Source organism: Sceloporus occidentalis, unplaced genomic scaffold (genome assembly GCF_023333645.1).
Source record: "Sceloporus occidentalis isolate IW3139 unplaced genomic scaffold, rSceOcc1.0.p SCAF_1, whole genome shotgun sequence".
In the NCBI taxonomy this organism is placed as follows: domain Eukaryota; kingdom Metazoa; phylum Chordata; class Lepidosauria; order Squamata; family Phrynosomatidae; genus Sceloporus; species Sceloporus occidentalis.
The window spans coordinates 276246396-276258752 of NW_028316981.1; the positions used below are offsets into that span (position 1 = coordinate 276246396).

Below are 12357 nucleotides of genomic sequence, written 5' to 3' on the forward strand. Positions count from 1 at the left end.
AAACTTTAGGCTAAAGATGGTAGTACAGTGGGGCCTCATTGCCATCCATGGCTTTAAGTATCCACAGATAGCAAGCCTCATTGTCCCCAAAGGTGGCACATGCATGTGGCCGCACCACCATTAGGATTAATGGGATTTGAGGTCCCCTATTTCTTGGTAATTGGGGGGGGGGGGGGGCGGCTGGAACAGATCCCCCGACAGATACTAAGGTTTGATTGTAGTAATAGTGAGGACAGAAGGGGCAGTACAACTTTAATATTAGACATTAGGTAGAGCAAGGCTGCAGCCTCAGGCAGCAGGTGTAGGGGGTGGAGAGCATAGAGCTGTGGCAAGGCATTGGAACATAGAACTTACAGTATGTTCAGCGTGGCTCTCCCTGCTACCCATAACCTGGTACACTGACCTCAGTATTTATTTTATTTATTTATTGTGGTATTTATATAGGCTGGTATCTTGTTACCATTTCTTAAGTAAAATTCAACTACCAGTCTGGTTGTATTCTTTATATACAGAACCATCATATTCTTTGTCTCAGGCAGTAAAATATTTTGAATTGGCCCTGGTTTTGGGAGGAGGGCTAAACTCATGACATCACTGTCCCTTTCATCATCAAAAACAATATTGTGGGCTTGGAAAAGGTGCAGAAAAGGGCAGCAAGTGGCTGGAAAACTCCTGTGATAAAAGGTTATATTGTTTGGGCTATTTAACTTAGAAGTATGTTCAGTAAGTTGGAATATGACAGATTAATATAAAATAATTAATGATATGGTGGAAGTGGCTCGAAAGAGAGTTTCCTCCCTTTCTCATAATACTTGAACCTATTGTTGTAAATTGAAGCTAAATGATAGGAGATTCAGGACAGATAAAATACTAGGACAGACAAGCACTCCTTCAAACTCTAAACATGAACCGTAGAACTCGCTACCATAAGATGTGGTGATAATTACCAACACTGATTAAAAGAATGAGTGGAGGCTCTAAATGACTGTGTGTTTGTATTTGCCTTCAAATTGACCATCAACCTATGGCAACCCCGTGAATTTCATTGGGGTTTTTCTGGGCAAGGAATACTCAAAGGTAGTTTTTCCAGTTCCATCCTCTGAAATAGAGCCTACAGCACCAGGGATTCATTGATGATCTTCTATACATGTACTAACCAGAGCTGCCCCTGCTTGGCTTCCAAGATCAGATGGGATCTGGTGCCTTTAGGGTATGCAGGCTATACTAAAAACCACTACAGAGATTTATATATTTCCTGTAACCAACCCTCAATGTGGGGATCTTTTGAAAAGTGCTAGGAAACATCAGCTGTTCTAGAATGCTGCAGCCAAACTGTTGATGGTTTCTAGTTACAGGAAACTCATGGTGCCTTCACCACATTCTGTTTCTAGGTACAATTCAACGTGCAGATTATGATCTTTAAAGCACTGTATGATGTGAGTCCACATTGTTTGAAAAAACATATTCTCCTGTCAGCCTCTCCAGGTTTTGATATTTTTGGTTGGGAGGGCCTTCTCTCAGAGACATACATGGTGGGATAAGATAGGGCCTTGTTGGTGGCTGCTTTCTTGATGGAACTCCCTTTTGTGGAAAGCTGGGCTGAACTTCTCCCTGTTCTTCTGCTGGTACCTTTTTATTTAGTCAGGGAGTTGCTGGCTACTGAAGAAGGGGCTTTGCTGATCAACTCATTGAATAATGAGACCAGACACAGAGAACTGGGTTGTAAAATGGGCAACTTTATTAAAACTCAACCTATTTAATTTTATTTCTTTGAGAACTGCAAGCCCAGGCGGGAGAACCTTGTGTAGGAACAGCTGGCGGATGGTCTGCTCCAAGACCAATTCCCCAGCTTTCAAAGGGCGAAAACACCTGAGCCCTAAAGGCAATCCATAATTTGGCTTGCTCCCCCGCTGGCCCTTATCCGGAAGGTCAACCCAAGACTCCTCCACTTAACTCTCAAGACTTAAGTGAGAGTTTAAATCTCAGGCCAGCCCCAAGGCAAGACTCTGTTCCTTTGTGTTTAGTCTCAAGACGTAAACCTCAGTTCCAGAGACTCACCTTCACCCTTTAGGAGTGTGCCAAGGTGTTCACCGAAATGTCTATCTCCCCCCACCTATGCCATGAAGCCTATTTATGACCACGCCCTAAGCCAATTGTCCAATTCCCCAATTAACAGTGTAGGGTAGGCAAAAAACCCTTGGATAAACAAGGGCAAAAATTCCTACCCGGCCCCGAAGTGACCAGAATGAATCTCACACTATTGTCGAGGTGGGAGGGTGGGCCAGCGATCAAGGCAAGTGACAGGGAGATCAGGCAGGAGAGCCTCAAGCAGGCTAAGCTCTGCCCACTCCCTGCTAACAGCCGCAGAAGCGCGCCGTTTTTATTTAAATTTCTGGTCTCTCCAATGAGAGGCCAGCAAAGCCTTCTCCCAGGACCAATAGGTCGGGAGAAGTATTTAATGCACAGGTGCTGCATTTTTATTTCTGTGTTTTTAATTGTTCTTAGTCCAATTTTGTTTTACTATTATAATTTGTCTAACTGGATTTTAATATTACAATTGCCTTTTTTTTAAAGTTAATCTTATGTGCAGCCTTGAGTTATGGTCTTGAAATGAATATAATTTCTTATCTTATAATGTTTTATTCCAGTTCAGCTGCATTCTCCATTTGAAGCTTATAAGAAAACTTCAAATCCTTCCACCTTCTTTGCTGCAGCCAGACTTTCTGCTATGCTGAATGGAAGTGATGAGGTTTACGCAAACCGCATGGTAGTGGATCAAGTAAGATTGACAGACTTATATGTATGCTAATTCTGTATTTCATATCCTGGGCCTGTTAATGGATGAACTTATTGAAGAAAATAGATCCGTCAGAATCATTACAAAATTATATTGCAACCTGAAGTACAATCAGTTTCAGTGAAGTTTTATACAATTGTACTATTGTTTGTGACCATCCCTTCTTAACTCATGCTCATGCAGACCTAATACTTTATTTTTATAAACTTGGTGCTCAGATATCCTTTTGACAGAAAGGGGAAAGATTAACATTCAAAATATTAATTAAGCAGAATCATAAGAACCATATCTCAAGCCAGGTCTTTTGTGGTGCACCTTTCTAGTACCTCAAACCATTTTTTCTGGTGGCAATTAATTTAAATTCTTGGTAGTCATATTCAACAAATGTATTTTACAAAACAGAAACTTGCTTGCAGTAAATTTATCGGCTATTCTTGTAACTCTAATTTATGCTTCCCGCCTCTGTTTTTCTTTCAGCATACAGAGCTTGGAACTATGAAGTTACATGTAATGTGGCTACTTACAATGAACTATCTTAAAATATGAGGCAGGCATTATAAACTTAAATATTAAAAGTAACATGATGAATATGAATAAGATTTCTTCCTTGTAACATTTTCCAATTACTTTTTAAAATCTTGTATTAAGGGTATCTTTGGGCTTTTTAGAAGTACATACATCTTCAAGTTTTTGCCATTCTGTTATCAATTATAAGGGCTTTTTAAAAAGAAATAAAAATGATCTAAAAGTAATGAGCTTTGACATAGGTAACACTGCAAATACCACTTTTGTTACAATGTAGTGAGTAATGGTACTGAACTGCTTCCTTAATTGACTGCTTCTTTAAAAATTATAATGAGTAAGTGGAACAAATTATATCTTAAAAATTCAGCTTTCAGCCTCTGTGATCAGCTGTCTAGTGAGTTAATGATGGAAAAATCTCTCCCACACATGCATATTGTCTATCTCTCTCTTATGCATTTGAATATCACTGACTTGTCTGCCTCTCTCTTTCTCCTTCCCTCTCTCCAGCCTAAAGTATCTACGTGTCTTGTTCATAACTGCTACAAGTACACATATAATGCAGGAATTTCCATATCTGATAAAAGGAAAACATCTTATTTCAATTCTTTAGGTGTGATACGAAACTGAAGATCAAATCTCAGTTGTGGTACTAAAGAGCTCAGACAAATAAGTGGTAATAATAATAAACAAAAAATCATAAATGCGTACCATTAGTTTTGATTTTCTTTCCATGTTATTGCACTTTTGCTTTCTGTGGATTTACTACACCCCATTCTGCTTCTGTTGGTTGCAGATGTTTCTTATAGTGTCTGGATGCCCGCTCACCTTACTTTTGAATGCTTGGGAATCAACTAAAGTGAAACAAAAGAAATCAATAAAAGAAACCAGCTGTTTTCTCCCTAATGCAATCTGTTTATTTAAGCACAATACGAGTCATACTCTCTGCACTTCTCACTAGATTGTATTCTTGCACAGGGCCCATCTGGCCAGTATTTTGTGGGAATGCTGACTTAAGCTCAGACCTCAGGTACAAACAGAGATAAGTACTTGTACCTGAACAAGTTCAGATAGATCACATGAATCTATGGAAATTCCCTAAGTGTTGACTTTCCATGTTCCCATTGATTCAGTTGCACTACTGTAGTTGGGACAGAGAGAGAGAGAGAGAGAGAGAGAGAGAGAGAGGCTGCATCCACACTGCAGAAATAATCCAGGCTGACACCACTTTAGCTGTCATGGTTCAATACTGTGGAATCCTGGGAATTGTTGTTTTGTGAGATATTTAGCCTTCTCTGTCCAAAAGCTCTGGTGCTACAACAAACTACAAACCCAAGGAATCCATATGATTGAACCATGGCAGTTAAAGTTGTGTCAACCTGAATCATTTCTGTAGTGCACATGCATCCTTAAGTCTTTTGATATATAGAAGGATATAAATAAGTAGCCCACAGCAATTCAGCAAACTACATTCAGAATCAGTTGTTTTTAATCGTTTGTAAATACCACTGAGTTGGTGTGATGTTATATTTTAGATGGAAGATGCTGGTGTCCAGTGTGATGATGTTGGCCACTCTGCATCTGAAACATACACAGATGTCACAGACCCAAATGATGACCCAGAAGCCCTTGCCAATAGCATGAACCGAAACAATCCACCTTTCCTTCAGTCTAATTTGGATGCAGCAGATTCATGCACACCTCTCAAGAAGACACTCACATTTGCCAATCAACGAAATCAACGCTATTCCATCATGAAAAAAAGAAGGTAAGGAACTGGCTTTGATAGTATTGTTATGAAAATAATCCTTTTCAGACTAGGCACATGAAAAGGATAACTATAACAAGGGAACTATCAAAGGGCTTCTCCTGAAGAAAATAAAGTAATGATTATATTAGACCATGGTGGACAAATTTGCAGGGCTCCTGGAGACTCCAGTTTGGTCCCATACCATGTGGGGGGTCACATGGTTTGTTTTAGGCTGAAGTAGGATTTTTCTTGAAGTGATCTTTGCTAATTTCTTGGTTCAGAAACAGGCCTGTCCTGGGAGGAGGCTTTTTGAGTAAAAAATGCTTCTTTATAAAAATGTTGCAGCTCTCCCAGCACTGCGCATGCAGACCCCAGAACTTGAGCAGTTGCCCACCCCCTGGTTTAAACCATTGGTTTGTGATGACTTCTTTGTGAAGCATCCAAAAGATAGTCCCCACTGTCAAAATTACCAGTGAAATAACCCTGATAATGTAGTTGCTGATTCTCGAAGCACCGCAGTTTGCTTGCTTGTTGCCTATTCTCCTGCCCATGTTTGCTGCTTTCTACTTTTCTTTGTCCTGAGTAAAACCTGAGAAAGGTTTGCATCTGAAAGCTGCTCAGTGCTGGAATATGCTTTGTTACTGCCCTGTACAATAATCCAGGCAGCTGGGAGTGCTGAAAACGTCAGCTCTGCAAATCTTTCTAGTTATGGTCACTGCTGTGGGATGGCAGCTTTAACCTCATCTTCACCTCTAGTAACATTCAGTATCATTGGAGCATCTTTGAGACTAATTGAAAGAAAGACACTGGCAACATGAGCTTTCGTAGACTTCAATCTGCTTCTTCAGATGCATTTGGAGGAAGTAGACTGAAGTCTATGAAAGCTTATGCTGCCAATTTCTTTCTTTCAGTTAGTCTCAAAGGTGCTACAAGATTTCTCACATACTGATTCTACAGACAAACAAGGCTATATCTTTGAATTCAGTATCATTGTGATCAGAGGGAGGCTAAAGTGTTTCCTCTACTCCAGAAAATCTCTGTAAAGTTTGAGTGGATGATATGGATAAATGTTTACACATAACATGAAAGTGCAAGCATTAGTTTGGGTCCCTATGCCTACTAACTGAGAGCAGGTGGGGACTTTGGCTTTCCTGACTGGTTTAGACAGATCTTTGAAAACCTGGTGGCCATGTTAGCTGGGAGATTATGGGAACTGTAATCTCCAAAAGTAACTTTTCCAAGATTTGGGTTTACACTTTGCACCGCCTCATTTTGTACCCCTACATCGAATTAAAAATAATTTAATTGTTCTTGGGAGGGTGTTGGGAACAGAGGTTAGAGAACCTAAGGATGGCACAGTTTAATTTTAATTTTGCATAATTATACTGGTTTGTTTGCACTTTTAATTTTTTCTGTGTATGTCCTTAGTTCCAGTCTCGATGACTTGGATGTAGACAATGGAGCTGAAAGAATTTCTAACCAGTCCCATAACTGCTACCCTTTAATGTCCTTCAACACGCCTGTAGCCTTGAGTCGAAGGGGTGGTTTAGGTTCTTCAGAGACAGCCACTGAACTGGATTTTAACATGAGCAGGGCTGAATCACTTCCTTTGTCCAGCAATCTGCAGTCAAAGGTATTTATTGTTGTTGGTTCTCTACAAAATTAATAATAACTGAGATTACTTCACTGATATGAGATCCTATCCATAGTTAATAATTCCATAAACATTGTCGAGCCATTCTTTCAGCAGTTGGTTAGAGTACAGAATTAAAGAATTCTTCATAAGTACAATAACCATACAGAAAATAAAGTGTGGATCTAGTTTTGCAAAACTCCTTTTTTATTTTATTTTAAAAAAAAATACTATGAAGGTTAAAAAAGAGTTGGAAAAAAATTGGATTTTGGCTGCAGTTGCTAAAAATCAGTTCTCTAAATTACTGAATATCTTCTAGGAATCAGTGTTGTCTGGAATCCGATCTCGTTCATACTCTTACACTTCACCTAAAGTCTTACCCCGGAAACCCTACTTTCCACAGGACTTATGTGATTCAAATGATGGTGAGTGTTAAACTATTTTTGCTTTCTATGCTCTTTTATTTTTACAGCAATCTGGAATTGGCATCCTTTATTTTTTCTGATAGTGAATTTCCTGGGGATATGTTTAGTGTGCCTGTTTGAATAAAGCTGGATTTCCTAGGGAAGAAAATTCAAATTGCTTGCACTGCATTATGCCACCCTCTTTAAAACGGGGCTCTCTTTGAAAAGAGAAGCATTACAATACAAAAATTCTCTGTAGATGTTTAAAATCTGTAAATAATAAAAACAGTGGGGGAAGGAGCAGGCTTCCTATGTATTAATTGAATGGGAAGCTTGTAGTTCCCATGTTGTTGGGCTGTGAATCCACTCCAGGGTTGTTGTTGTTTCTTCTTCTTCTTCTTCTTCTTCTTCTTCTTCTTCTTCTTCTTCTTCTTCTTCATCAGCTTTATTTTTAAAGTGCTTAAATTTACACAGTGCTGTACATACAATCAATTAAAATAGATAAAATAAACCTGCCTATGGTGTACATTCTACCAAAATAATTAAACATGATACACATTAATACATCTTAACATCCAACAATAAAATATAGCAGACAACAATTAAATACATCTTAACATTCAAACAATAAAATATTTCAGACAACAATTAAAATAACATTGGATAACAATCATATAATGTATGGGAACATTTCCCTGAAGAGTATGGTCTTTAACTCAGTTTTGAAGCTGGTTAAAGAGTTGATGAACCATACTTGTGGGGGGAGGAGGTTCCAGGAGTGAGGGGCAGCAAGTGAAAATGGGTTTTAAGGAATTCAAGGTGCTAACCCTACTCCTAATAGGTTTAGTACCTTGGATAGTTCATTTGCTATGATACAAGCCTGGAATGGAGTCACTGCTCTACTGACATGGGAGGCATTAGCTGATCGACTCCTCTGCGCATATCCAAGGATATTGTACATAGGTATAGGGTCTCCATGTATTCTGTGCTTTACATTTGTACAGCCAAAATAGCATCCCAAAATAATCACAATTGTGTGTATGTATTAGAGAGAGGGACTATTGATTTGATTTTTTTTTTAAAAAAAAGACATTTCAGCCATTGTTAGCATGCAACAACTGAACATATTTTAGAATGGGAATCCAGTGCTTCAGAAGAATTAGTGAAAATGGTGATATAATTACTTTAAACCTTTTAAATCTTTTTTGTAGATCAACAAGCATTCAGCTTGTCTGAACAGCCAGACAAAAGGTATGTTTTTCATTTTTCAACACATGTTTATAAATATATATAATTCTTTTGATATAAGCAATAGCAATCAAGCAACTACAACACTTTTAACACCAATAATTATAACGTAATAAAACTAACCCAAAACAAATCTGATGATAGCTGCATAAAGTACCACACCTCATTTCCATAAAATTAAGGTTTCACATTCAAATTAGGAATGTGAAATTTCATTATTTATTCTCATCTTGTTTTGTCATGTATGTTTCCAATAACACAGTCATAATCTCTTTGAACCTAAGTGGACATGCACAGCATAATGAATGATTTACTGGTGGCATTTTAGGATTCAGGAAGAAGAATGGACTAAGTACCTTATGCCTACAAAATCAGAATCTGAAAAATATAAAGTCAGTCGTACATTCAGCTTTTTGATGAACAGAATGGCCAGTACACGAAATAAATCCAAGGTAATTTGAGTTGATGTCGCTACATTACAACATTCTTTAAATGAGAAGGACTTCTATTACTATCAGTTGGCAGACAGAACCATAGCCTGAAAGTGTGGAAAAATTACATTTTTGGACTGCAGTATCTAGAATCCCTCAACAAGCATGTCCAGTAGCTACTCTGGTTGAGGACATTCTAGGAGTTGTAGTTGGAAAAGTAACTTTTCAAAGCTTTATGCTTCTTTCTGTTTATCAGCAGAAAATGAAAAGTCTCTGTTTTTAAATGCTTTGGATGATCTTATTTAATACAAATTTCTGTTGTCTACTGACGGCAGTATTTGTAATGTGGGCACAGTAAAAACTGTGTTCTTCTCTCATCTAAAGTTTGAATGGAACAATCCTCTCTACAACCCACTGATAGCTGTTGCCTACTGTGGATGGTTTTGCAGAGGGCTTAGACACAAGATGGAGGCAACTGCATCTAGTTAACTACAGAGCATCCTCCCATGAAATATCTGAGTACACTTTGTAGCTCCTCCCACAGAGGGCTGTATCACTGCTTCCAACTTATTCTATAAAATTTTTTAATGTATTGTAATGTTCATAAGAAAAATCCAACATCCCTTTTTTGTTTGTGGTTCATTTGTTGCTAGTAGACATGACAGCAGCTAACTACTGTATATGCTCGACTATAAATCAACCTCATGTATAAGTCAAGGGCAAGTTTTGTGGCCAAAATTATGGATTTTGGCACGACCTGTGAATAGGTCAAGTGTAAAACTTGGAGGCTTCTGTACGAACAACCTTTCTATTGTGGCAGGCGCCTAGGACTTTTGTTTTCCCACTGCTGCCACCAATTTATGCAATGTACTCCACACTCCAACCTACTTCTATTCCGGTCTTTAACATACAGTAGCGTGTTGTTGTGTTTTGAACACTCAGGCCAAGCAGTTTCTTCAAACAATAATAAACGTTTATTTATGATATCCCTCAGCATATTAATCAACTGAGACCCCTCTTCCAGAGTCTGGCTAACCCTGAGTCTCTCACTACAAGACTCTCAATTGGACTACTGTCTCTTCTTGAGACCACTAGACCCTCTCTTGGTCTGTAATCAAAACCCACTCTCTCAAATTATTGTTCCCTCAGGAACTCCTGGAACACAGTCCTCTCTTGGACTCTACTGTTCCCCAACTGAACACCAGCTTCATCCCTCAGGATTCCAAACCCTAACTGACTGAAACCAACTGCCAAGCGGAATCTTCAAACTCCTCAGCCAGCACCTGATTGGCTTAGGGTCTCTGGCTTCTGATTGGCTGGTTTGTGAGTCAGTTCATCACAGCTTCTTCAGTGTGTGTATGCGAGTAGTAAGAGGAAAGCAGCAATCAGTATGCAGCTTCAGTGTTTCAGCCTTCAGTCAGGGGTGGGAGAGGGACAGTTAAACAAACTGCAATCAATCAGTCACCAAGGACTATCTGCTTGGATCAAGACAGAAAGAAACTGGGAAATCTGAAAGAGCTGCTATCCCATTACCATACTGACCCGTAAATAAGTCAACCTAGGATTTTGGCGTCAATTTTTGGGCATAAAGTTTTGGACTTATAGACGAGTATATACAGTAGCTAATGCTAGGTAGAAAAAGTGGGATTTGAAAAGTCAACATAACCCAGTGGAGGAGACAGAAAAGCATCTACTTTATAGATTTGGTAATAAGTGGATGGTGATCTATGGTACATTGTTCTACAAAACCAAAAAAGTGGAGAGCAGACAGTGGAAAAATTGCATGGAGTCTGACAAGTTCCATGTCTATTTAATGGGGCTATGGGTGACTAAAGAAAGGTAGAATTGTCCCTGAGTGTACTGATACTGTATCATTTTGGCAGCTAAACAAACCTGTTTTAATTCATTTCCTCCCATTTTGGTTACAAAGGCCAAAAATAAAGAAGTAAAAGAGAAGGAGAAATTTAACAGGCACCAATTTGTTTCTGGGACTTTCACTGGAGTAATGCCATGTTTTGCCTGTGAGAAAGCACTTTTGGGGAAAGAGTCCTTGCAGTGTTCTTGTAAGTAACTACACATTTATCCAACACTTACAGTACCTCAACACTATCTAGACATCTTCCTAATGCAAAAGCTTAAGGCTTCTTGAGAAACCCACAAATAACCCCTCCATACCATCTGAACTGAGAATAATAATAAAACACAGGCCTATGACTAACATCTTCAATTTCCCCCTCTCCTGTATGGTTTTAAATATCTTGTCTGATGAAGAAGCCAGTAGAGCTTTGAAAGCTTGCAACATGTAGATTGTACATTTTGGTTGTTCCAATAAAGGTATCACTGTTTGGTGGCTTTTGGATATTACTGGACTACAATTTCTTCTGTACACATTTGGTCCTCAAAATATTTACAGAAAGTTGCTTGTATTTTGTTTGTGGATCCAGATCTTGCTGTAGTTATCGAAATCAGCAGATCTTAAGCTATTCATGCTTTCAGCTCCCATTCTGCTCCTTCAACTGCTTCTTTGCAGGGGCCAAGGAAACTCTGGTTGTGACATTATCATATGCATTTTCTTTAACTAAATATTACTCAAGTGAAGTGTTGAGGAAATGCAGGAATTTTTACTTTTAATGGCAGCTACACCTGCTTTGGTTTTTGATTCAAAACATATTTATTTTTTCAGCATAATATGGAACATTGATTGTACCTTTTGCCCATTCAGATGGTCTTTGAAGAAAATAATGAGTCATCATAGCTGGAGAACAGACTAAAGCACAGATGAGATTTATCTAGAAATGAACTTTTAGGACAATACTTTATAAACTTTACATTTAGAAAGCACCTTTCTGTTTTTTCTTCTTTCTTGCAGATTGCAATGCCATTGTGCATAAAAATTGTAAGGAATGTGCTCCTGCATGTACAAAGGTAAATTTTAAAATGTTTGGAAGGTAACATCGTTATGCTATTTTCTGATATTCCTTTTTTGCACTCAGTCCATACTGTCACTCAGATTTTAATAATAAGAATTAGCCACTTTTTCTTTCTTTCTTTCTTTCTTTCTTTCTTTCTTTCTTTCTTTCTTTCCCTCCCTCCCTCCCTCCCTCCCTCCATCCCTCCCTCCCTCTGTAATGGGCTGAGAGTAGGGAGCTATATGGAATACAATTAGCACAGCTGGGTTGATGCATTATGAAGTATAGGACCCGTGGAGTACTAAGCTTAAAAATAGTGTGGTTGATGATAACATTAAAGTGTGATCAAACATTAACATTAATATGAATGCATTTTTATTTACCAGAAAAGCCAAGATAAGTGCCAAATGAAGAACAGGATGCAAACTGTCCAGACAAGTAAGTGTTGTATTAAGAAAGCTAAGAGATATAAATCCATATTTTTCATTTGGGGGCAATGAACATAAGATATAATAATCTGGTTAAGTAGTGCCCATTCCACAATTGGGAGATCTCCTTGCACTCACAGAAGGAACCAAGATTCAGCTGGGCCACCCTCCTGGAAGGAGAAGGCAGAGAAGACAGCTTTGCTAGTTTCTTCCTGTAGCCACCTCACATGCAACT

The 12357-nt window shown here is 38.6% G+C and overlaps 1 protein-coding gene across 1 annotated transcript in view; it reads left to right on the forward strand.

Annotated features, from left to right (window-relative positions):
- ARHGEF28 (Rho guanine nucleotide exchange factor 28) overlaps nt 1-12357 on the forward strand; it is a 207083-nt gene that overhangs the window by 131714 nt on the left and 63012 nt on the right. Inside the window, exons 10-18 of the mRNA XM_089494184.1 lie at nt 2649-2779; nt 4855-5087; nt 6498-6702; nt 7022-7127; nt 8318-8357; nt 8683-8806; nt 10716-10848; nt 11655-11710; nt 12081-12132. Coding sequence (XP_089350310.1) covers nt 2649-2779; nt 4855-5087; nt 6498-6702; nt 7022-7127; nt 8318-8357; nt 8683-8806; nt 10716-10848; nt 11655-11710; nt 12081-12132 — 1080 coding nt within the window. The remainder of the gene's footprint in view (nt 1-2648; nt 2780-4854; nt 5088-6497; nt 6703-7021; nt 7128-8317; nt 8358-8682; nt 8807-10715; nt 10849-11654; nt 11711-12080; nt 12133-12357) is intronic.